Consider the following 22,712-nt stretch of genomic DNA (forward strand, 5'->3'; position numbering starts at 1 on the left):
CTTTTATTAAACAAGCAGTATACAAAAACCTGTAGAGGTACAAAGAACGTTGCAACATAGGTATAAAACGAAACACAGAACATGTGTCTAAGCCTAAAAACAAACACAAACAGTAAGGCAACTGAATAGAAATAGAGCAAGATTTAAAACAAAAGAAAGGTAGAGATATTGGCAGTTACTTTTTTTGCATAAACAGATTTCAAATATTTCAGTGATGTGTAATACAAGTTAAGATCGGATTTCTTCTGCCCTCCTACTGGACCTTCGCTGGTTACTCTCTTCTTCGTTGTTCCTGATGGACTCGGATCTCCGTGGATACTCTTCACTCCTGGACGTCTACGGGAGTTCATGTTGGACTATTTATAACCTGGTTCTTCCAAATTCGCCGCCAATCATTGAAGAGATCACTCTATATAAACTCTCTGCACCTGCCACTAAGGGCAGCCGTGATTTAGAGTGAACAGCTCGCCACTTGTGACCTGGGTGTCTTAAAACATTAGCTTGCTTGGATTGGGTGCTTACCTGCTTGTTGATTAACTTGCTTGTTTTTTTTTTGTTTGCTGGTCAGCTTGTTTGCTTTGTTGGGAATACTTTTCCCACTTGATTCTGAGGAGTTTGTTTAAAGCTTGTTAAGCTTTATCTGAATTGATTGTTTTGTTGTCAGCTGGGACTCTTTGCTTTAAGTAACGGTTGAGTTAGCTTGTCCCTCCTTTTGAGGGATTATTTTGTGTTAAACTACTGGTTGTTGGATATTTTGTTTAAATTTATGGTTATTGTGTATTTTGGGTTTTACCCCTTTTTATTTTCAAACGGTTTGTACTTTAAGTACCCTCCTTTTGTTTGTATTTTGTTACAAATAATAGAAACTGAACTGAAAAGCAATAAATTACTCTTTCATTCACAAAACCAATAACACCTGGTTCAAATGTTTACTTCCTCTTACCCCTAGACCGAGTGGGGTCGTAACACTCAGGGATGACAACAGATGAACAAATAAGGAGGGAGCAAAAAAAAAAAAACAGATTCATGCAAAAAACAGTGATTCATGACAATTTGATGATAAAAAAAAACTAACATTTTTTAGTTACAAAGAAAATCCAGAAGAAATACTTTTATACAGCACTTTAAATGTGTTCATAAATGATACTTAAAACTTTACAGGCAAAAAAAAAAAAATGATTAAAACCCTTTTTGGACATCTTAGAGGAGAGGCATCACTTGGCAACCCCAACACCAGCACCTCGTTATAGTACAAAAAAGTAGCAAAAAAAAAATTAAAGGAGTTTTAAAGTGGATTTTTGAATCCATTATTAAATATCTGTTTGTATATTGCTTTCCTAAATTGTAAAGTTGAACTAATTATTTAATTATTATAGGGTATTCACTATTCACAATTTACTTGTCAGTGTAAGAACAATGATTCAGAGTTTGTTATCCAAGTTTTCAAGTATGGACTTCTTGTTTCCACATCTTAAGTTCACATTTGAACACACTCAAGAAAAACTTACACCACAAAAATGAAGGAGAAATTAAAAAAGCTGGTTGGCCTTATTTATCACTATTAGGCCGTGTCAAAGTGAATCTTCCAGACGGGTCAGGTATGAACCACTTTTCCCACAGATGCGAGTGGACGGCCTGGTAATTCCATGGTTTGAATCGACCATTCCAATGCAACAAGTGTGCCTCCTGGAGGAAGCTCTCTGAATAGTGGGCATCTGGGCTCCAGCCTAAAGACAAAAGAAAACTTTTAGGGCACTGATGTGTTGGAACCAAGTGTAAAATTCTTTTTTTCTAACCACTGAAATGTTTCCAGCTTGACTTAACTGCCCTAAAACAACATATTCTTACTTGCTCCTCATTAATCCAGGTCTGGAAATGACATTTTACAGTTGGTAATATTACTTATCTTTTGTTTCCCTCTCTTCTCATTACTTATGGTGTTATCTTTGTTAAAAGGCGAGTTAGGATCTTACCCAGGTGTCGGACATGCCACAGAGGATCCAGCGTTGTGTATTTGTCATGAAAAACTATAAGCATGGGCGGTGTGGCCACACCTCCTGCCATGGCACTGCTGTAAATGTTCTGCCTGTTAGAGAGAGCTATGAGTTACTAATCAGGCAGATTCTGATTCTGAACTGACTGCAACTGAAGGATAATGAAACATTTAAAGCTAGAACTTCTAAAGTAGATGCTGCATGTCACCAGCTATATGTGACTGTCGATAGATGTTTCCAGCATATTGTTAAGAAACCTAAAGCATTCTGTTGTGCAATTATGATTATTTAATTTATGAATATTTATTACAATTATACTTAATCATAATATGTCATTTAGATATTAGATATTAGAATTATACTATAGATTGTGATTATTGGGCTACCAGCTTTTATCAGTTATTATAATTAATTAATTGTCATTAATTAATATGTTAACCAAATTCACCCAAAACGTTTGTATTTTTCAAACTTGTTGTGGAATCCTTAAACAAACCATAAACAAAAGATAATTATTCATAAGAGAAAGGCTCCCTGGTTTAATTAAAAGCTGCGTACTTGAATGCACAACGCTAGGAAACTGGAGAGAACATGGTGCTCTACACATCTAGATGAGTCCTACTTAATCTGGAAAAATAGCCTACTGTTGTATAAAAAGTACCTTTGCTACACTAGACAGGCATATTTTTCATCATTACTAGAAGAGAACAAGAATAATCCTAGGTTTCTCTTTAGTACAGTTGCTAAACTTACACAGAGTCATAGCTCTGTTGAGTCATCTATTCCATTAGCTCTCAGCAGTAATGACTTATGGGATTCTTTATAAATAAAATTGATTCTAATAAAAATAAAATCATTGGCATACTCTCGAACATCCTCAGTCAGCGAGACAACATTGGAAGTAACTGTAGAACCTGATCTGTGTTTGGACTGGTTTGATCCTGTGGAGCTTCCTGAGTTATCAGAAATATTAACTTCATCTAAACCTTCAACTTGTATGTTAGACCCAATCCCAACCAAATTATTTAAGGAAGTGTTCCCTCTGATTACCAGCCTCATTCTAGATATAGTTAATCTATCCTTAGTTAAAAGAAACGTACCACAGGCTTTTAATTTAGCTGTAATTAAACCTTTATTTTAAAAAACCCTCTCTTGATAAAGATGATTTAATAAATTACAGACCAGATCTAATTTTCCTTATCTACAATTTTATAGAAAATAGTTACTAATCAATTATGTGAGTATTTACACATGAACTGTTTCAAGAGTTTCAGTCAGGACATAGAATCCTGGATGACTTTAAATTTTCTACATCTAAATTCAGACAAGACAAAAGTTGTCATCTTTGGACCGGAAAACAAAACTGCTTAGTCAATCAATTAATGTGGGCGGCATTAAATTTACTTTAGGTACTAAAGTAAAAAAAACCTTGGGTTATTTTTGATCAGGACATGTCATTCAAATCTCATATTAAACAAGTTTCTAGGATTTCCTTCTTTCACCTCCAGAATATTGCCAAAATTAGAAATATCCTGTCCAGGAGTGACGCTGAAAAACTAGTCCATGCATTTGTTACTTCAAGGCTGGACTATTGTAATTTGTTACTATCAGGATGTCCACAAAATGCAGTTAAAAGCCTTCAGCTGATTCAAAATGCAGCAGCAAGAGTTTTAATGAAAATTAAAAAGAGAGATCATATTTCTCCTACTTTAGCTTCCCTTCATTGGCTCCCTGTTAAATCCAGAATAGAATTTAAAATTCTCCTCCTCACATATAAAGCCCTTAATGATCTAGCTCCATCATACATCAGAGATCTGATTGTTCCATATGTTCCTAACAGAGCACTTTGTTCTCAGACTGCAGGTTTACTGGTGGTTCCTAGAGTCTCTAGAAGTAGAATGGGAGGCAGATCTTTTAGTTATCAGGCTCCTCTCCTGTGGAACCAGCTCCCAGTTTTAGTCCGTGAGGCAGACACCCTGTCTACTTTTAAGGCTAGGCTTAAAACTTTTCTTTTAGATAAAGTTTATAATTAGAGTGGCTTAGGTTATCCTGAGCTATCTCTGTAGTTATGCTGCCACAGACTTAGACTGCTGGAGGACATAATGACCACTTTGACTCTCTCTGCTACATTCTATTTGCTGTTATTTAAACTTTTAACTTTATGTTCTCTGTTTTTTCTCTTAATAGAAGCTACATCTGGCCTGGCATTTTTAGCTGTGACATCTTCCTGGAGGGGGGCAACAGTTGACCTACTGCTGCCAACAACTTAATGTTGTGTAGATGACACTGTTAGGCCTATGTTTCAATGTTTAACCCTGTCTCATAGCTGGACATACCTATTGGCTGAGCTTCAACTGTGACTAACTGTATGTGCTCTACTTAGCTGTGTTTCTCTCCTAGATGAAGCTACTAAATGATCTCCTACTGTACTCCTGGATCAGTGCTTGTGTTTTTTCTGTGTGTATGTTCTGTCTTCTCAAACCAACAGTCGGTCATGGCAGATATGGCAGTTCATACTGAGTCAAGTTCTGCTGGAGGTGTCTTCCTGTTAAAGGGGAGTTTTTCCTCTCTGCTGTTGCTGCATTCGTGCTCAGTATGAGGGATTGCTGCAATGCCAATAACACAATACAAGGGAGGGACTGTCCACTGTCCTTACATGCTCTTCCAGGAAATGTGAATGCTGCATGTCAATGACTTGGTGCAATCAGCTGTTTTTTTGTTTATATTTTGTAGCCAATTTGAATGAAGAACTGAATTTGACTGCATTGTTTGATTGTTCGGATCAATTGGAATGTATGTATTTGACTTGGAAACTGTATGATTGGAATAAATTGACTTTTTTGTGTGTGCAAAGTGCCTTGAAACAATGTGTGTTGTGAATTGGTGCTATGTAAGTGAACTGAATTGAAATGAATTAAATTGAATTGAATTGGGCATTTCTGTAGTATTTTGGTAACACCTAATGGAGCCAAACTGATCTTTTTTAATCTTAAATAACAAAGAATAGAAAATGCATATCTATGTCATATAAAATGCAATTATTCGACATGACTTTAAGTAAATAATGCACCATCATTGCCTTTTTACACATCTGAAACCGTATGTATTTCTATCTCTAGTTAAGCAAACTGCCTCAGTGGCATGAGCATCACAACTTCATGAGCATCACAACCAAACGTCACAGCAATGACCTGACAACAATATTCTTTAATCTCATGCTATGCAATACTCTCTCTTCCCTGATGAAGATTTACTCATCTCTGCATGCTTAATGCTCAAAATGGCTCCAATGGCAGGACAGTCTGACCCATTTTCAGATTAATTTAGTTAAAAATTATCTGGCCACTTGGGGGGGATCCTAAATCTATACATAAAGCATTGCATTTCCATCCCCATATGTTCTGGCTAACCACAAAACAACATTACATTACTGTCGCAAGAAAAGTAATGTACCGTGTCATGATCAAGTTGCACACTGTTCATTTTACGCTCTTCACCCCCATACACATGGATACAAAATGGGGCAAATGATAAGCAACAAGCATACATGAAGGGGTAGGCATAAATGTAGGCATAGTGCTAGGGTAATTCCAAGAAATTGAATTTAGTAAAAAGGTTCCTTGAGGTTTAAAGGGGCAAAGAGCCATACTCCTTTGTCCTCCTGCTACAAGTAAACGTGTCAGATCCACAGAGCTGTCTGCAGGTTTGTGTGTTTCTCCTCACCTTCTTTAACTGCATGGGTGACTGGTAAATGTGCTTCCACAGCTGTTTTGCTCTCATGTGGTAATCAGACCTACCTTCATTTGCATCTGGTTCTCCTTGAGGTTCTTGAACTTACCTTACTGTCTTTTCCTTGTAGGAACCAGTTCCCTTATTTATGTTCAGTTTCTGGCCTCCTGTGCTCTCCTTCCTTGTTCCTTGTAATTATTGGAAAAATAATGAAAAAAAGACTCCCCACGGATCACCTCATTGCTCCTATGGTTGCCCTATTGTAAACTGTTGAATTCCTTTGACACCATTGCTCACTTACCTTCCTGTCCACCCTTCAACGATCCTCAGTTCCATGATCTCCAACTCTGGAAAGAAACAACAAAGGAAACAAAAACCCAGCCGACATTCACCACTAGCTGGTAACCTCACATTCTGTGAATAAAACGCATCCAATGTACAATAATTGTAACATTATTCACCATTTTTAAACTAGTACAATAACCACTTACCTCTTCTCCTCAGGTAGAAACATTATCCGGCTCAGTTCTACCATCGCCCACCACCGTACCCAAGGCAACACCACACATCCTTCCATACATCAGTAGGGGCACGGTGAAGACCACCAATCCCAAGCACACACCACCCACGAGGAACTACCCAGCAGACAAGCAGACCCCACCTCAGCATAAGGCCGAGAAGCCCGATGCAACCGCCGAGCACAGCGATGCCGCCCTGCAGCACCCACACACAGAGGCCAGAGCTGCCATGCACAGGACCACCACCCCAACACCACAGCACACCAAACAGTGGAGGACAGAACGCAGCAATGAGCACCCAAAGCAGTAGCCGTGCACAAAGCCCACACCATGCAAATGCGCTTCCACCAGCCCTCCAAAAACAAAGCCCCCTGCAAAGGTCTATGCAAGAAAAGACCCACAGCATCCAGGTCCAATAACATGCCGGACCCCATACACCTGCCAGAAGTAACCCTGCGAGAAAACCTGCACTGAGGCCCACAAAAGGCAGAGAACCCACAGAGCCAAAACCAAAACCCACCAAGAAGCCGAGACCAGTCCACCCCAAGACCACTCCCAGCCAGCCCGCCCGCCCGAACCATGCAGACCCCTCCGACCCCCCTCCCCAAGACAGAACCGGGACCGGCGTTAGGAACCAGAACCCAGGCAAGGAACCAGAATCCGAACTGGAACCACCCAGGTCCAAACAATGCCCATCCCCACCCAAGGCCAACCACCCACCTCCACCCCAGAAGAAAACCTACACCCACCCCAACATTCGAACAACTCCCAGAACACACAAGATATTAGACACCCAGGTTGACTCCGCCCCACCCCCTCCTACAGATCCTCCGCCCCTCCAGCAGAATGCACTCCTTGAAGGAGAGAGCACCTGCAATGAGATGGTACCTACCCGCCAGTTTAGGAGGCCCCTACTCCCACCAATGCACCGAAGGCCCCCAGGCCGGTGCCGGGTGCCAGAGCTTGAGCCGGCCCAAAACCCCGGTGCCATATCCGCCTGGACCCAAGACCCCACAGCCCGGCCAGGACCCCAGCCCAGGGGCAACACACCCTACGAACCCAGAGCCCCCAAGCCCATCCCAGACCCACCCAGGAGCAGCCCGGCCACCAGGCCAGTTACTTATGTCTGCCGGCACAGGCTCCCCAAAAGCATCGCATGCAGCCACCAGATGCCGCCCCCAAGAGCCATCAAAGCCCCACTCTGGTTGGGGCTGCAGCTCCCAGCGCCAGAGCCCCCCAGCGACCCCAGCCCAGGGACACCCCAAATGCTCCAAACCAGACACCTCCCAGCATCCTCCACAATACCCCACAGGACGAAGCCAAAGGTGCCCCACCCCCACTAGGTGATGGAGCCAATTAAAGGAGCCCAGAGAGATTGATCTGATGTGGAGGCAGAGGCTGTCTCAAGACTTATATAATCCAACAGAGGGTTTCTGTACTGGTTAATATTAAGAAGGTTTTTATTTTTCCAATTCACGAGGATAGTTTTCTTAGCAATACATAAGGCAGTGAAAACCATGTGAACTGAATTTGTCTCTATGGTGACATCATCTAAGTTGCCCAACAGGCAAACTGAGGGGAAAGATGAAATATTACATCTCAGGCACTTTGATAAGTCTTCACATATCAGATGCCTGAACGTCTAAACAGGTGTACATAACCATAGTGCATGGATGTAATTGTCAGGTATATTGCCTGTGCAGTGTAAGCAAGTATTAGACGTTGCAAACCCATCCTGAACATCTGTTGACCTGTATAGTATAATCTATGAAGGATTTTATATTGTATTAATTGTAAACTGGTGTTACTAGTCATTTTAAAAGTTCTGGAACATATCAGAGACCAAAATGTTTGGTCAAAGTTAACTGATAAGTCCACCTCCCATTTCATAATAGGAAGGGAAATTGATTCATCTATATTAGACTGTCCTGTATATCTTAGATATTAATTTGGGGGGGTTGAGTTTTAGGAACTCTAGTACACTTGATGGCATTTGTGACCCAATGTTTTTAAGCCTAAGTTTATTTTTTTTATTATAGATTTAATTTGTTGATATTCTAAAAATGTATTTTTGTCCATCCCGTATTGTATAATTAATCTGTTAAATGGGATGAACTGAATTCCTTCAAATATACATTCCAGGTATTCAATTCCTTTACTCTTCCAATCTGGAAAGTTTATCATATAAGTTTTTTGTAGGATCTCAGGGTTGTTCCAGATGGGTGTGCGTCTGCATGGGATTAGTGAAGACCCTGTCATTTTTAGATATTCCCACCAAGCTGTCAGAGAGGTGCTGATATTGAGTCTTTTAAAGCATTCATGTCATTTTATATTTGAGCTAATAAATGGTAGATCTGAAATCTTAATACACTGCTCAAAAAAATAAAGGGAACACTCAAATAACACATCCTAGATCTGAATGAATTAAATATTCTCATTGAATACTTTCTTCTCTACAAAGTTGAATGTGCTGACAACAAAATCACACAAAAATCATGAATGTAAATCAAATTTATTAACCAATGGAGGCCTGGATTTGGAGTCACACATAAAATTAAAGTGGAAAAACACACTACAGGCTGATCCAACTTTGATGTAATGTCCTTAAAACAAGTCAAAATGAGGCTCAGTATTGTGTGTGGCCTCCATGTGCCTGTATGATTTCCCTACAACGCCTGGGCATGCTCCTGATGAGATGGTGGACGGTCTTCTGAGGGATCTCCTCCCAGACCTGGACTAAAGCATCCGCCAACTCCTGGACAGTCTGTGGTGCAACATGACGTTGGGTGGATGGGGCAAGACATGATGTCCCAGATGTGCTCAATCGGATTCAGGTCTGGGGAACGGGCGGGCCAGTCCATAGCTTCAATGTCTTCATCTTGCAGGAACTGCTGACACACTCTAACCACATGAGGTCTAGCATTGTCCTGCATTAGGAGAAACCCAGGGCCAACCGCACCAGCATTTGGTCTCACAAGGGGTCTATGGATCTCATCTCGGTACCTAATGGCAGTCAGGATACCTCTGGCGAGCACATGGAGGGCCGTGCGGACCTTCAAAGAAATGCCACCCCACACCATTACTGACCCACTGCCAAACCGGTCATGCTGAAGGATGTTGCAGGCAGCAGATCGATCTACACGGTGTCTCCAGACTCTGTCATGTCTGTCACGTGCTCAGTGTGAACCTGCTTTTATCTGTGAAGAGCACAGGGCGCCAGTGGCCAATTTGCCAATCCTGGTGTTCTCTGGCAAATGCCAAGCGTCCTGCACGGTTTTGGGCTGTGACCACAACCCCCATTTGTGGACGATGGGCCCTCATACCATCCTCATTGAGTTGGTTTCTAACCGTTTGTGCAGACACATGCACATTTGTGGCCTGCTGGAGATCATTTTGCAGGGCTCTGGCAGTGCTCCTCCTGTTCCTCCTTGCACAAAGGCGGAGGTAGCGGTCCTGCTGCTGGGTTGTTGCCCTCCTACGGTCTCCTCCGCGTCTCCTGGTGCACTGGTCTGTCTCCTGGTAGCGCCTCTAGGTTCTGGACACTACGCTGACAGACACAGCAAACCTTCTTGCCACAGCTCGCATTGATGTGCCATCCTGGATGAGCAGCACTACCTGAGCCATTTGTGTGGGTTGTAGAGTCCGTCTCATGCTACCACGAGTGTGAAAGCACCACCAACATTCAAAAGTGACCAAAACATCAGCCAGAAAGCATAGGTACTGAGAAGTGGTCTGTGGTCCCCACCTGCAGAACCACTCCTTTATTGAGTGTGTCTTGCTAATCACCAAAGATTTCCCCCTGTTGTCTATTCCATTTGCACAACAGCATGTGAAATTGATTGTCAATCATTGTTGCTTCCTAAGTGGACAGTTTGATTTCACAGAAGTTTGATTTACTTGGAGTTATATTGTGTTGTTTAAGTGTTCCCTTTATTTTTTTGAGCAGTGTATTATTGCATAATGTCTGTTCTACATCTAGCAAGGGTTCATCTAGAGGACTGTGTTTAAACCATTTTGAGATGTCTTGTAGCCTGTTGGCTAAGAAATATTGATGAAAGTAGGCAGATCAAGTCCTCCTTTATCTTTGGTCTTTTGTAGCGTTTTTAAGCTAATACGCGGGGGTTTATCTTTCCAAAGAAATTTAGTGATGGAGGAGTCCAGAGATCTAAACCAGTTAGATGACGGTTTATTTGGGATCATTGAGAATAAGTAATTGATTTTTGGCAAGACCAACGTTTTTATTGAAGCAAAGCTGGAAGATGTTGTGTTATTGGTCCTGATACATGCCGTTGGGGAACTGTACAATGTTTTTTACCAGTTTATGAAAGAACTTCCAAAACCAAATTTAGTCAAGGTTGCAAACAAGAATTTCCAGTTAACTCTAATGCTTTTTCTGCATCTAGAGATAATATGTTGGTCTCAATATTTTTATTTTAGGAATTGTCAATTAAATTACATAATATGTGTGAATTTGTGGATGAATGCCTCCCTTTTATAAAACCAGTTTGGTCAGGATGTATTATGAGAGGAGTTACCTTTTCTAGTCTTTTTGCGAGGGCTTTACAGATTTTTTTTTAGATCAACATTAATAAGGGATATGGGATGGCAACTGGTGGGAAGTACTGGGTCTTTTCCTGGTTTTAACAGCAGAGTGATTTTGGCAGAATTTATATTTGGTGGAAGGATGCCATTTTCTTTGGTTTCCTGCAACATTCTTTGGAATATTGGGGCCAAAATATTCCAGAATTCTTGGTAGAACTCTGTTGGGAATCCATCTGGGCCTGGAGCCTTTTCATTGGGCATGCTTGTGAGAGCTTCTTGGATTTTGCCTGAAGTCAGTGGTACATCCAGGGCCATCGCTTGATTATCAGATAATTTAGGAAGTGTTACTTTATCCAGAAATTGATCAAAGTCGTTATCTGACAGGTTGTGAATGAGTATAAAGCTTGGTAGAAATTTCTGAAAGTGCTGTTTATTCTTTCAGGATTTTAACTGTATTCCCTGTCGAGTCTATATAGTTTTTATTTATTTATTTATTTTTACCTGGTTAGCTAAAAAGTTACCTGATTTATTTCCATGTTCAAAGTTTTCTCTTCGAAGTCTTTGCACAAAGAATTGGGTTTTTTGGTCAATAATTTCATTTAATTCTAGTTTGGTTTACATAGTTTACTCAGCATTTTCTCTTCTTGGGAAGCTTCTAACAGTTTAATGGTTTATTCTAATTCCTGAATACATTTGCTTTCTCTTTTCTTTGTATGTGATGAGAATGAGATTATTTTACATCTCATCACTGCTTTCTCTGTCTTCCAAAGAACAGATGTTGATGTCCCTGGGAGGTCATTAAACTCCAAATATGAAATCCACTCTTTAAAATATTTTATAAATTCTTCATCCTTAAGCAATGATGTATTAAACTTCCAGTTTTTCTTTGTGGGTTTTCTTTCTTATTTACTAGAGTTAAGGAGACAGGAGCATGATCGCTGACAGCTATAGGGTGTGTCTCCGTGTCTGAAATGTCAGTCAACATCGAGCTGCTGACTAAGAAATAATCCAGACGAGAGTAAGAGTGATGGACATGTGAGAAGAAAGTCTATTCTCTGTGATTAGGGTGAAGAGATTGCCATGCATCGCAAAGTCTGTAACCACTCATGTACTGTTTAACTATATTTGTTGATTGCCTGTTGAGTCCCTGTTGTGCTCAGCCTGTCTAATTCTTCATTTAGACCAAAGTTGAGATCGCCCCCAAGAAGAAGTGAGCCATCCAAGTGTTTAGACAGTGCAGAAAAAAAGAACGGAAGAATGGGGGGGTCATCAATATTTGGGGCATATAGACTGACAATACATATCTTTTGGTTGTGTATAGATATTTTAATTATTATAAATCTACCCTCTGGATCTGTAACTGTGTCTAATACTGTAAATTTAACATTTTTGTGAATTAAGATTGCTACTCCCCTTTTCTAGAATTACAGCAGGTAGAAAACAAATTAGGAAACTCAGGTAGTCTTTTAAGCTTCTCCCTGGTGCTGGCTCTGTGCACATTCCATGTGACAAACCTTAGTGTCCCCATAGTTGTGCTGTGTCGTTAAGGTTGGACAGCGCATGTCACCACAGAAACGGATAGACCCAAGTGAAATCATAGTTAGTGCTTTGGGTTACCTGATATGAAGTCCAGAAGTAGAGAAATAGCAGAGAAAAAGACAGACATTTAAGAAGGTGCTGGGGGTAAGAGGGGTGAGAGATATAAGGTTATGTTAAGAAATATTTGTGTGTGTGAGATTGTGCATGTTTGTGTGTGACAGAAAGAAAAAAGAGTGACAGAGAGGTGCGGTAAGGAGAGTAAAGATGGGAGGAGACAAAAAGGAGCAGATACCCAAAAGCCCAGCCTTGGCCCCGCCCACATCAAACAGTGTAAACATCATGCTGTGCTGTGCTTTACATTAGGTTACGTTTGCCAGTTATCTAACTTCTTATCTAACCAGTGTTACATGTTTTAGATTAAGCTGCTGTTGCTCCTAATAAAGCCACGGAGTGATCTCCCGGTCCCTGAACAACTGACCATTGACAAAGTTTATCTACAGCCACTGTAACTCTGGTGCCTTCGGTGATATTTCTTCCTGATTGGGAATGAAACTCGCCTCCGATCGAGAATCTCCTTTGGGAACTGGTCATTAACGCTGAAGTTCGTTCCCTGCAGCTCTCTGCCCCGACTTCTGACCTGCTCTTCTTGCTTATAGTGCTCGAATTTTGCTACAGTTGGCCGAGGTCGGTTGTGATCGGACTTCTTACCTCCGAGCTGGTGAACACGATGGAAAGTGATGGTTTTCACCGCGTCACTTGGGAGTTTCAGCTGACGTTGGAGAAATTCATGGACCGTGTATTCGGCGTCCTCCTCTGCCTGTTCTGGGAATTCAGAAAAGACAAGGTTGTCCCGTATGCCCCGATGGGATGGTCTCCTTCATTTTTTGATTTTCTCCAGACAGCTGCGTCATTCCATCGGTGAGTGTTTTCACGCTATCCTTCAGCGTTTGGTTCTCAGCTGTGAGCGAAGCGAGTTTTTCCTGGCTAAACTCCAGAGACTCCCTCGGAGCTTGAAATTTCCTGTGGAGAACTTCCACCAGGGTGAGACGAGCATCCAGGCTGGTTAGCTTCTTGTCAATAGAGTCCAGGACATCAGCATAGCTTTTCTCTGGGGAAATAGTGGAGGTCCTGGCTCTGGAAAAATATATAAGTAAACCCCTAACTGCTCCCAGTGGGAGCTGGATTTTTATTTGTGGAAAACGAAGATGATTCTCAGACACTGGGTTGACTGCAGAGGATTAAATCAGATCGCAGTAAAACAACAAATTTGCTCTTCCTTTCATCTCTTTCTCCTTTTAAACCTGTTCAAGGTGAAACAATGAGCCATAACCATGTTTGTTAGTAAAAACACAGCACAGCTAAATAACAATACAGCAACTAGTTTTCAATTTAGTTTGTTTGCTGTGAATATTTGTATGTGTATCTGGGCATGTCATTCACTGAGTTGGAGGGCCTCATCTAGGCATTCCCTTCTGTGAAAGGTGAACAGACATCAGTGTTAAGTTTATCCTCTAGCATTTCAATAGATAATTCATTTTAGCTGCAATAATATACAACACTGTCTTAAGTAACTAAAATAATGAAAGTTTTTTTTTTGGTAAACACTGCCATTTTGTATCTCCCAGCAGGTGTGCACAGACTAAACATTCCCCAGGGGTTTGAACACAATTAATTAGTTCTAGGATGGCACAAACTAGGATGTGGATTAAGAGGGGGGTGGTCTAGCAATATTATGCTTTATATGTTGATCTTGTAATAATTATTAGAATGAAATTAAAGTATTTTTTAGTTTGATTGAGTTTGTAAATACTGTATTGCTTTGTTTGCTCCCTATTTGATGTATATATTGTCATGGTGTTATCGATCTTCATTGATAGCAGTTTTAGTGATGGTTTTCCAATTTAAATTTAATTTGTATTTAGGTACTCTATCATCCATTGTTTGTTGTTGGTAGTTCTATTTTTTTGGAAAACGTCTGGCACCAAAATAAAAAGAAGCTTCCACGGATAACTTTGGCCTTGTTTACTGCTACCATTTGGGTCCAACCTCCATGGCCATTCAACCAATCTGACAAGCATGTAACACAAGGGGCCACAATTTTTACTTAATTGGGTTTCAGGAACATGGACCATCTTGTCTCAATCTTGGAATTAGTTAAGTGGAAAACTGCTTTCAAGACACATTTTGGACAAAATTTAGACATGCCTGTCTACCTTCAGTTAGCTAAATGCCTTAATGCTTGACAGTCACATCGGTCATTGTTCTTCTCATGATTTAACTTAACCATAACATACCGTCCCGGATCCAGAAATATTAAACCAGACGCTCTTTCTCGATGGTTTTCCTGAAATTATGTCCCAGAAAATCCAGAACCCATTCTTCCACAGTCATGTACAGTTGTTGCTCTCTCCTGGGATCTGGAGGGTGTTGTCCAATGTGCTCTTTAGGATAAACCAGATCCTGGAGGCGGTCCCCCTGGCCATCTCTATCTGATCACAGGTAATCCATTGGGCCCACACTTCCAGTTTCTCTCTAATCATCCCAGAGTTAGTCGCACAGTTGGACTACTCCAGCATTATTTTTGGTGGCCATCCCCTAACAAAGATGTTTAAGAATACGTCTCTGCATGTACCATTTGTGGCAGAATGTAAAGTTGACTTCCCTCCACTTCCCTTCCCACTCTTAACCCTAGCTGTGCCTGGTCAGACATAGCCATTGATATTGTTGAAGGTCTCCCTCCTAAAAATAAAGCAGTCATCATCACAATCATTGATTGCTTCTCCAAGGGATGTCACTTCATTACCTTTTCCAAACTCCCATCTGCTGCTGAAACTGCCTAATTACTTATTCATCATATGTTCATCATATGTTCAGCATCCCCAATGAAATATTATCAGATTGAGAACCCAGGTTCATAGCGTCAGTCTGGAAATACTTTTGTTCATCTCTAGGAGTTTAAACTCTTCTCTGGTTTCCATCCACAGTCTGTCACTGCAAACGTATGAATTGGGAGCTTGAAAACCCTCTCTGATGTGTTTGTGCCTCCAATCCTACAACTTCGAGTCAACAGTTTACCTATGTCCACTACGCTCCCAATTCGCATGTTTCAACAGCCTCTGGTTCCTGGCTTCCTGAGCTCTGCTTCAGCATTCCTTGTGATTATTGGAGATATCCTCTAGTCTCTCCTTAGTAATTTCCTCATTTGTTTGCCCTCCTGTTACAAGCTGTTGGATACATCACTCACCCACCTGCCTGTCCACCCTCCAACATTCCTCCATTACACAATCTCAAACTCTGAAAAGAAACAACCAAAAAACAAAAACTCAGTCACCATTCTCCGCTAGCTGTTGATCTCAGAGTCTGAGGATAAGACTCACCTTCCTTGGAACTCCATCACTGCCTCCAACAGTCAGACCCTGTCTCCATCCCCTATATAACATTATTCATCATTTTCAAACTCATACAATAACCACTTACCTATTCTCCTCAGTGCCAGAAACCCAGAAGAATCCTCCAACTGTACAACAGTTTCAATAAACCTTTCAAACTTTTCTTGTGTTTCCATGATTGTTGCTGGCACTAGAGTATAACATTAAACATTCTTAGACAACACGATTCTATTCCACAGTCACTCGTCCAAAAAAAACTATAGTTGCTTGAATTCTGAACCATCTCACTCATCAATTTCATAATCTTCATACCAAACTCCAAGTTCTCAACTCTAACCAACATCTCTCTGCTCTCTTCATAGTTCCTCTCAGCTCCCCAGTCTCTTCTGTTTTCCAGGACGCTGTCTCTTCAACGTTCATTAAGGAGCTTGGTAAGTGTCAGGGCTTTTTACTATAATCCTCACTTGTTTTTTATAGCTCACCTCACTCTTTTTGAGATGACTCCAGCAAAATCTTCTATGTGATTAGTTATTACAAGACAAGGATCTCTGGTGGGCAGAATCCATTATTACTTAACTAACGTGACTAAAAGATTCAGTGTTTCTCCACCAACATGTCACTCTATTGACTTTGGATTATTATTCAAGCTATGAGGACAAACCAGCCTTGATTTGGAGCTTAACCAGTGTTTTTGTTGCATAAGTGTTCCTGTTAGAAATAAATCATGGATTGTATCAAAGGGTGAAGAGATATTACTATTCAAACATCTGCAGACAACCAGAGGGGGAAGCTGCTGTTAGTGGTGATAAACGAAAATCCTTTGTTTGGGTTTCTGTAGCCTTAACTAGGAGCCCCTAAAGACACCACTGAAAAAGCTCCTGACAACCGTTTTGGAAAAACAAAAGTTGGTGACCACAATTGTTTTCATTAACATAAAATAATTATTATTTTCTCAACATGCATCTCCAGTGTGGGACAGGATTTTGCATGAATAGATCAATTGTTGAGCTGTATGTGTATGAAAATGCAATGTTTCTCGCTGACTGCACCTGAAATTCTCCTCCATCCATTTTTCCAGCTGTTTGGTGATCTTCTGTTTCTTCCACTCTTTGATATCTGCGACAAACACTCCAGGGTTAAAGGAGCACTCACTTGGGTTGATGCCCAAGTCTTTCACTTCTTGTTTTCTGTAGTCCAAGAAGCCCATGTAGGTTGTCTAAGGGACAAGCTCAGAAAACATTATATTTTAGCTAACAAAATGAACTCCAATCATCTTTCTTACAATCCAAAATCCCATAAACTGTACATGTAATGAAAGATAAGTTGAATGAATATAAGTCAAATAAATGCTTATTTATACCATCAGCTCAGTGTACTGTGGCTTTAAAGCTGTAGTCCCTAACTCAAAATTGTTAAAATAATTAAAGAAATATCAAAACAAGGCTCAAAGTTATCTGACTGCTAAAAGAAAGTTTAGACAATGTACAAGTCCTTCAATAAACTTGTCGTGAGACACTTACAGCTTTTTTGCAGGATTTACATAGGAAATGCTTTTAGGAGATGGCGGGAGTTTTGTGGTCTACAAGGGCTTGAAACTGATGAGGAGTTCAGTTTTATTGACTCTCTTGTTCATAGTGTTACATCATCATTGCGTGGTGCATTAGACAATGCAGCCCCCTTGAAAAAGAAGGTAATTATTCATAGGAGGCTGGCTCCCTGGTTTAATTCAGAGCTGCGTACTTGAAAGCACAATATTAGAAAATTGGAGAGAAAATGGCGCTCTACACACCTAGAGGATTCCTACTTAATCTGGAAAAATAGCGTATTGTTGTATGAAAAGACACTTCACCAAGCCAGAACAGCTTATTTCTCATCATTAATAGAAGAGAACAAGAATAATCCTAGGTTTCTTTTTAGTACAGTTGCCAAACTTACACAGAGTCATAGCTCTGTTGAGCCATCCATTCCCTTAGCTCTCAGCAGTCAGGACTTTATGGGATTCTTCTTAAATAAAATTGATTCTATTAAAAATAAAATCTTTGACATACTCCCGAAGATGATTACTTCCTCCTGTTTTGATCCTGTGAAGCTTCCTGAGTTATCAAAAATATTAGCTTCATCTAAACCTTAAACTTGTATGTTAGACCCAATTCTGACCAAATTATTTAAGGAAGTGTTCCCTCTGATTACCAACCCCATTTTAGATATGATTAACCTATCCTTAGTAAGTGGATATGTACCACAGGCCTTTAAGGTTGCTGTAATTAAACCTTTACTTAAGAAACCTTCGTTTGATCAAGATGACTTAAAAAATTACAGACCTATATGCAATCTTCCATTCTTATCTAAAATTCTTGAGAAAATAGTTGCTAATCAAATGTGTGAGCATTTACACAGCAATGACCTGTTTGAAGTGTTTCAGTCAGGCTTCAAAGCTCATCATAGCACTGAAACAGCTCTGCTGAAAGTCACTAATGATATTCTTATGGCCTCAGATAATGGACTTGTGTCTGTTCTGGTTCTGTTAGATCTCAGTGCTGCATTTGATACAGTCGATCACAATATTCTCTTTAAAGGCTGGAAAATGCTGTAGGGATCAGGGGAACAGCGCTAGGCTGGTTTAAATCTTATCTGCCGGACAGATTCCAGTTTGTTCATGTAAATGATAAATCATCTTTAAACTCCAGGGTTAATTGTGGAGTACCACAGGGTTCAGTACTTGGGCCAATTTTCTTTACTATATATATGCTTCCAATAGGTAAAATTATCAGTCAGCATAGCATACATTTTCACTGGTACGCTGATGATACTCAGCTTTACCTATCCATAAATCCTGATGAGCCCAACCTGTTAGACTACAAGCATGTCTTGAGGACATAAAAACTTGGATGACTTTAAATTTTCTGCTTCTAAATTCAGACAAGACAGAAGCTGTCATCTTTGGACCGGAGTCTTTAAAAAAGAAACTGCTTAGTCAATCACTTAACCTGGATGGCATTAAATTGACCTCCGATAATAATGTAAAAATCCTTGGTGTTATTTTTGACCAGGACATGTCATTTAAATCCCATATTAAACAGGTTTCTAGGATTTCCTTCTTTCATCTCTGGAACATTGCCAAAATTAGAAATATCCTGTCCCGGAATGACGCTAAAAAACTAGTCCATGCATTTGTTACTTCAAGGCTGGACTATTATAATTCTTTACTATCAGGATGTCAACAAAATGCAGTTAAAAGCCTTCAGCTGATTCAAAATGCTGCAGCAAGAGTTCTGATGAAAATTAAAAAGAGAGATCATATTTCTCATACTTTAGCTTCCCTTCATTGGCTCCCTGTTAAATCCAGAATAGAATTTAAAATTCTCCTCCTCACATATAAAGCCCTTAATGATTTAGCTCCATCATACATCACAGATCTGATTGTTCCATATGTTCCTAACAGAGCACTTCGTTGTCAGACTGCAGGTTTACTGGTGGTTCCTAGAGTCTCTAGAAGTAGAATGGGAAGCAGATCTTTTAGTTATCAGGCTCCTCTCCTGTGGAACCAGCTCCCAGTTTTAGTCCGTGAGGCAGACACCCTGTCTACTTTGAAGGCTAAGCTTAAACCTTTCCTTTTTGATAAAGCTTATAGTTAGAGTGGCTTAGGGTATCCTGAGCTATCTCTGTAGTTATGCTGCTATAGGCTTAGGCTGCTGGAAGACATAATGACCACTTTCACCCTCTTCACTACATTCTCACACTACTCTCCAATTTTGCAATATTTGCTGTTATTTCAGCTTTTAACTTTATGTTCTCTCTTTTCTCTTCCTAGAAGCTACACATGGCCTGACTCTGTGTCTACCTTTGACACCTTCCTGGAGCAGGGCATCATCCAAGCTTCTACTGGGAATAACTTAATGATCACCCTCTACCGATGATCCACAAGGCCTGGCCCTGTCTTTCAGTGTTTAACCCTTTCTCTCTCCTAGACATAGCTACTGACTGAGCTTCAACTGTGACTAACTCTATGTGCTTTCTTTCAGACTCTAGACTTGAAAACTGGCTCAGAGTTTATCTGTTCTTTCTTTCTAGATGAAACGACTAAAGGAACCACATCCATAAACATTTACTTTTCCTTCCCATAGAAAGTACTCCTGGATCAGTGCTTCTTTGTTCTCTTTGTGTCTCTGCTCTGTTCTCTCCAACCCCCAGTCGGTCGTGGCAGATGTCCGCTCACACTGAGCCTAGTTCTGCAGGAGGTTTCTTCCTGTTAAAAGGGAGTTTTTCCTCTCCACTGTCGCTACATGCATGCTCAGTTTGAGGGATTGCTGCAAAGTCAACTCCAGTGACTGTCCACTGTCTCTACATGCTCATCCAGGAGGAGTGAATGCTACAAGTCACTGACTTGATACAATCTGCTGGGTTTCCTTAGATAGAAAAACTTTTTATCCAATTTGAATAAATAACTGAATCTGACTGCACTGTTTGATAGTTAGGATTAACTGGAATGTATGTACCTGACTTGAAATCTATATGATTCAATTGAATTGACTTAGCCCATTTTAAAGTTACCAACCTTTCACACAATGCAACAGGAAACAACACTCTCCAATTATTTTTACCTCTGCCTTGGAGTAAGGGGGAGTCAGGTTTAGCCTAAACCGGCTCAGTTATGGTTGAGGTGCAAACACACTCTCCATTTCTGCTACCTGTGCTACCCCTTCTCTTTTCCAATGGTTGTAATCAGTCTGACAGAGACGGGTACCCTCAATCCTTGTGGTTTTTATTATAACAATGGCCACCAGTGGGCTCTAGATGGACAAACCTTATCAGTTTATTATTTTACTTAGTACCCCTACACATAGCCCATTCTAAAATGGCCAAACTAACACTCAGTAGTTTATTCTTACCTCCCCAACAACCCTGCACCATTCCAGACCCTTTGTGAAGTGCCTTGAGACGACATGTGTTGTGAATTGGCGCTATATAAATAAAACTGAATTGAATTGAGTTGGCAAAGTTTCTTCTGAACAGGTAAAAACTAATTAATTTATTGTATTTTAGTGAGTTATAGCCAAATATATTTTTGGTTGACACAAATAATGCTGTAGATAATTGTAATAGGCTGCCTTTACATAGGCCAGGATGGCGCTAGCTTGAATCTTAAACATATCGGCATTACATGTAATGTCAGTCTTTAGTTTGAACATTAAGCTAACCATGGAGGACGAGGGAGGGGAATGAAAGGGAATGCATCTTACATTGTATTTAATGTAGGCAAACTGATTAGTATAGCATTCAACCATGCGAAACTTTGGCCTATTGTTTTTATACCAGACCAAATGCAATTATGCTCTTAATTCACAACACTAGCTCTGTGCCTCCATGCGTATATAGGAGGTGAAGCTCCTTCAGGAGAGGAGGGGGAGCAGGGGGCGGGAGCTAAACTGGTTACATTTCAAAATCTCCTCTCTCCTCGTCTAAAAAAAGTTAGGGAGTACAGCTTTAATGAAAAACCATAGAAATCCACCTGCATGCCAATGCTTCGAACCATTTCATGTGTGGAGGGTAAGTCACAGTCAGAGGCGAAAGCAGCCACATGTCCTGCTTTCAGTTTTATGTCATAAAGATCCTTAATGTCACCTAAAATGAAATAAAAATTGGAAGCCATAAACATAGAGTCTTGTATCACAGGTCATATAAAATAAGAGTAGAGCTATGTTTAAATATTATTGTTGGATTCCCAAAAACCTTTTTCTATTTTCTTTTGTTATTTTTGACAGTTGATTTCTTTTGTAATGGGTATAATTTAATTAGCATCCACCAAGTGTTGTTTTAACTAATATTGTATAATTGCAGCAATTAGTTCTAAAAATTCAAATGGCAATGCAATTTTTTTATTTAAAATATGCAGTCCATGATATTGGGAAAAGATATCGGTCGGTCTGTCTGCCTGTCTGTCTTTCAACCTCTCTCTGTGACAGGAGTTTAAACCGGCTCATTATATTTGCTGATGATACTGTAATAGTGTAGCTTATCTGCAAGGGGACAGTCTCACAGAGCAGATGTAAAACAGTTAGTGAACAAAATTAAACTAACAAAAGCAAATAGTCTATTTAGAGCTTTGGAATGACAGCTGAACATCCATTCAGCACAATAATTATAAATCAACCTCACTAACGCATGTGAGCCTTAGGCACACAGAAGAAAATCGTTCATTATGCACTCTTAGCTCTATCCAAATTCAAGTATGCTTGTCTGTTTTTTTAAATACAGTATATACTTACCCTGCACAATGACATCGTCATCCACATATATGGCCCTCCTATGGCTGATCCCTAGTAGAGGTAGGTAAAATCTGACAAAATTAAGCTGCAAAACACAATTGTGGTTATTGTACGAGTCTGAAACAGTACCCTTGCCGACAGTAAAATCGCATATGTGCTAACTACATAGTTTTAGTTGTAAACATTGAGAACTCACTGGATGTAAGAGATCAGGACGAGAAGAATCTGGCTTCACCTTTCCTCTTAAAACCATAGGGTTAAATTCCAAAATCTTATACTGGATGCCTTTTAGCTTGGTCTTCTCTATGTACCTCCTTGAGAGAAACAGATAATGATACCTAGATTTATGTCGGTGTGGGCTCATCGTTTATTGTTAATTTACAGCTGAAGCAAGTGACAAACCTTGCAATTTTGACTGCATCACGCAGAGTAACAATGTAGAAGAAAACACTTGCATCTGTATTACTAATGATGCTGTTGATGGTTGCCATGGTTGCCCCTGTACGCTCCTCTGATGCACAGATAATAACAGGGACAACATCTGTCTCTGCCTCTCTAGGTTGGAGATCTACTGCTGCAAAACGATGGCTCTGCCTGTAAACTGAGAGGAACCAAGAATGGAAAGTGGAGATTATATACTTTTGGAAACAGTATATTTTAAACAGAAGATTACATTATCACGCAGCATATAAGTTAACTCACATTCTGATTATTCATGCTTAGAGCACATAACTA

The 22,712-nt window shown here is 40.2% G+C and overlaps 1 protein-coding gene and 1 long non-coding RNA gene across 6 annotated transcripts in view; one reads left to right on the forward strand and one right to left on the reverse strand.

The window, feature by feature from the left end:
• Positions 1-872: 872 nt before the first annotated feature.
• glt8d2 (glycosyltransferase 8 domain containing 2) overlaps positions 873-22,712 on the reverse strand; it is a 29,601-nt gene continuing 7,761 nt past the window's right edge. For 3 of the 5 annotated variants that reach the window (XM_047390187.1, XM_047390186.1, XM_047390185.1), the window contains 7 exons: positions 22,380-22,578; positions 22,174-22,291; positions 21,978-22,062; positions 21,221-21,333; positions 16,761-16,927; positions 1,974-2,086; positions 873-1,727 (listed from right to left, as the gene is read on the reverse strand). In XM_047390187.1, coding sequence (XP_047246143.1) covers positions 1,549-1,727; positions 1,974-2,086; positions 16,761-16,927; positions 21,221-21,333; positions 21,978-22,062; positions 22,174-22,291; positions 22,380-22,578 — 974 coding nt within the window. In that variant the 3' untranslated portion in view covers positions 873-1,548. The remainder of the gene's footprint in view (positions 1,728-1,973; positions 2,087-16,760; positions 16,928-21,220; positions 21,334-21,977; positions 22,063-22,173; positions 22,292-22,379; positions 22,579-22,712) is intronic. The other 2 variants (XM_047390189.1, XM_047390188.1) reach the window with 2 other exon arrangements.
• Positions 13,036-22,645, forward strand: LOC124883200. The gene is made up of 3 exons (XR_007042107.1): positions 13,036-13,240; positions 16,074-16,142; positions 22,537-22,645. It is a non-coding gene; the product is annotated as an uncharacterized LOC124883200 (long non-coding RNA).

Source organism: Girardinichthys multiradiatus, chromosome 17 (genome assembly GCF_021462225.1).
Source record: "Girardinichthys multiradiatus isolate DD_20200921_A chromosome 17, DD_fGirMul_XY1, whole genome shotgun sequence".
In the NCBI taxonomy this organism is placed as follows: Eukaryota; Metazoa; Chordata; class Actinopteri; order Cyprinodontiformes; family Goodeidae; genus Girardinichthys; species Girardinichthys multiradiatus.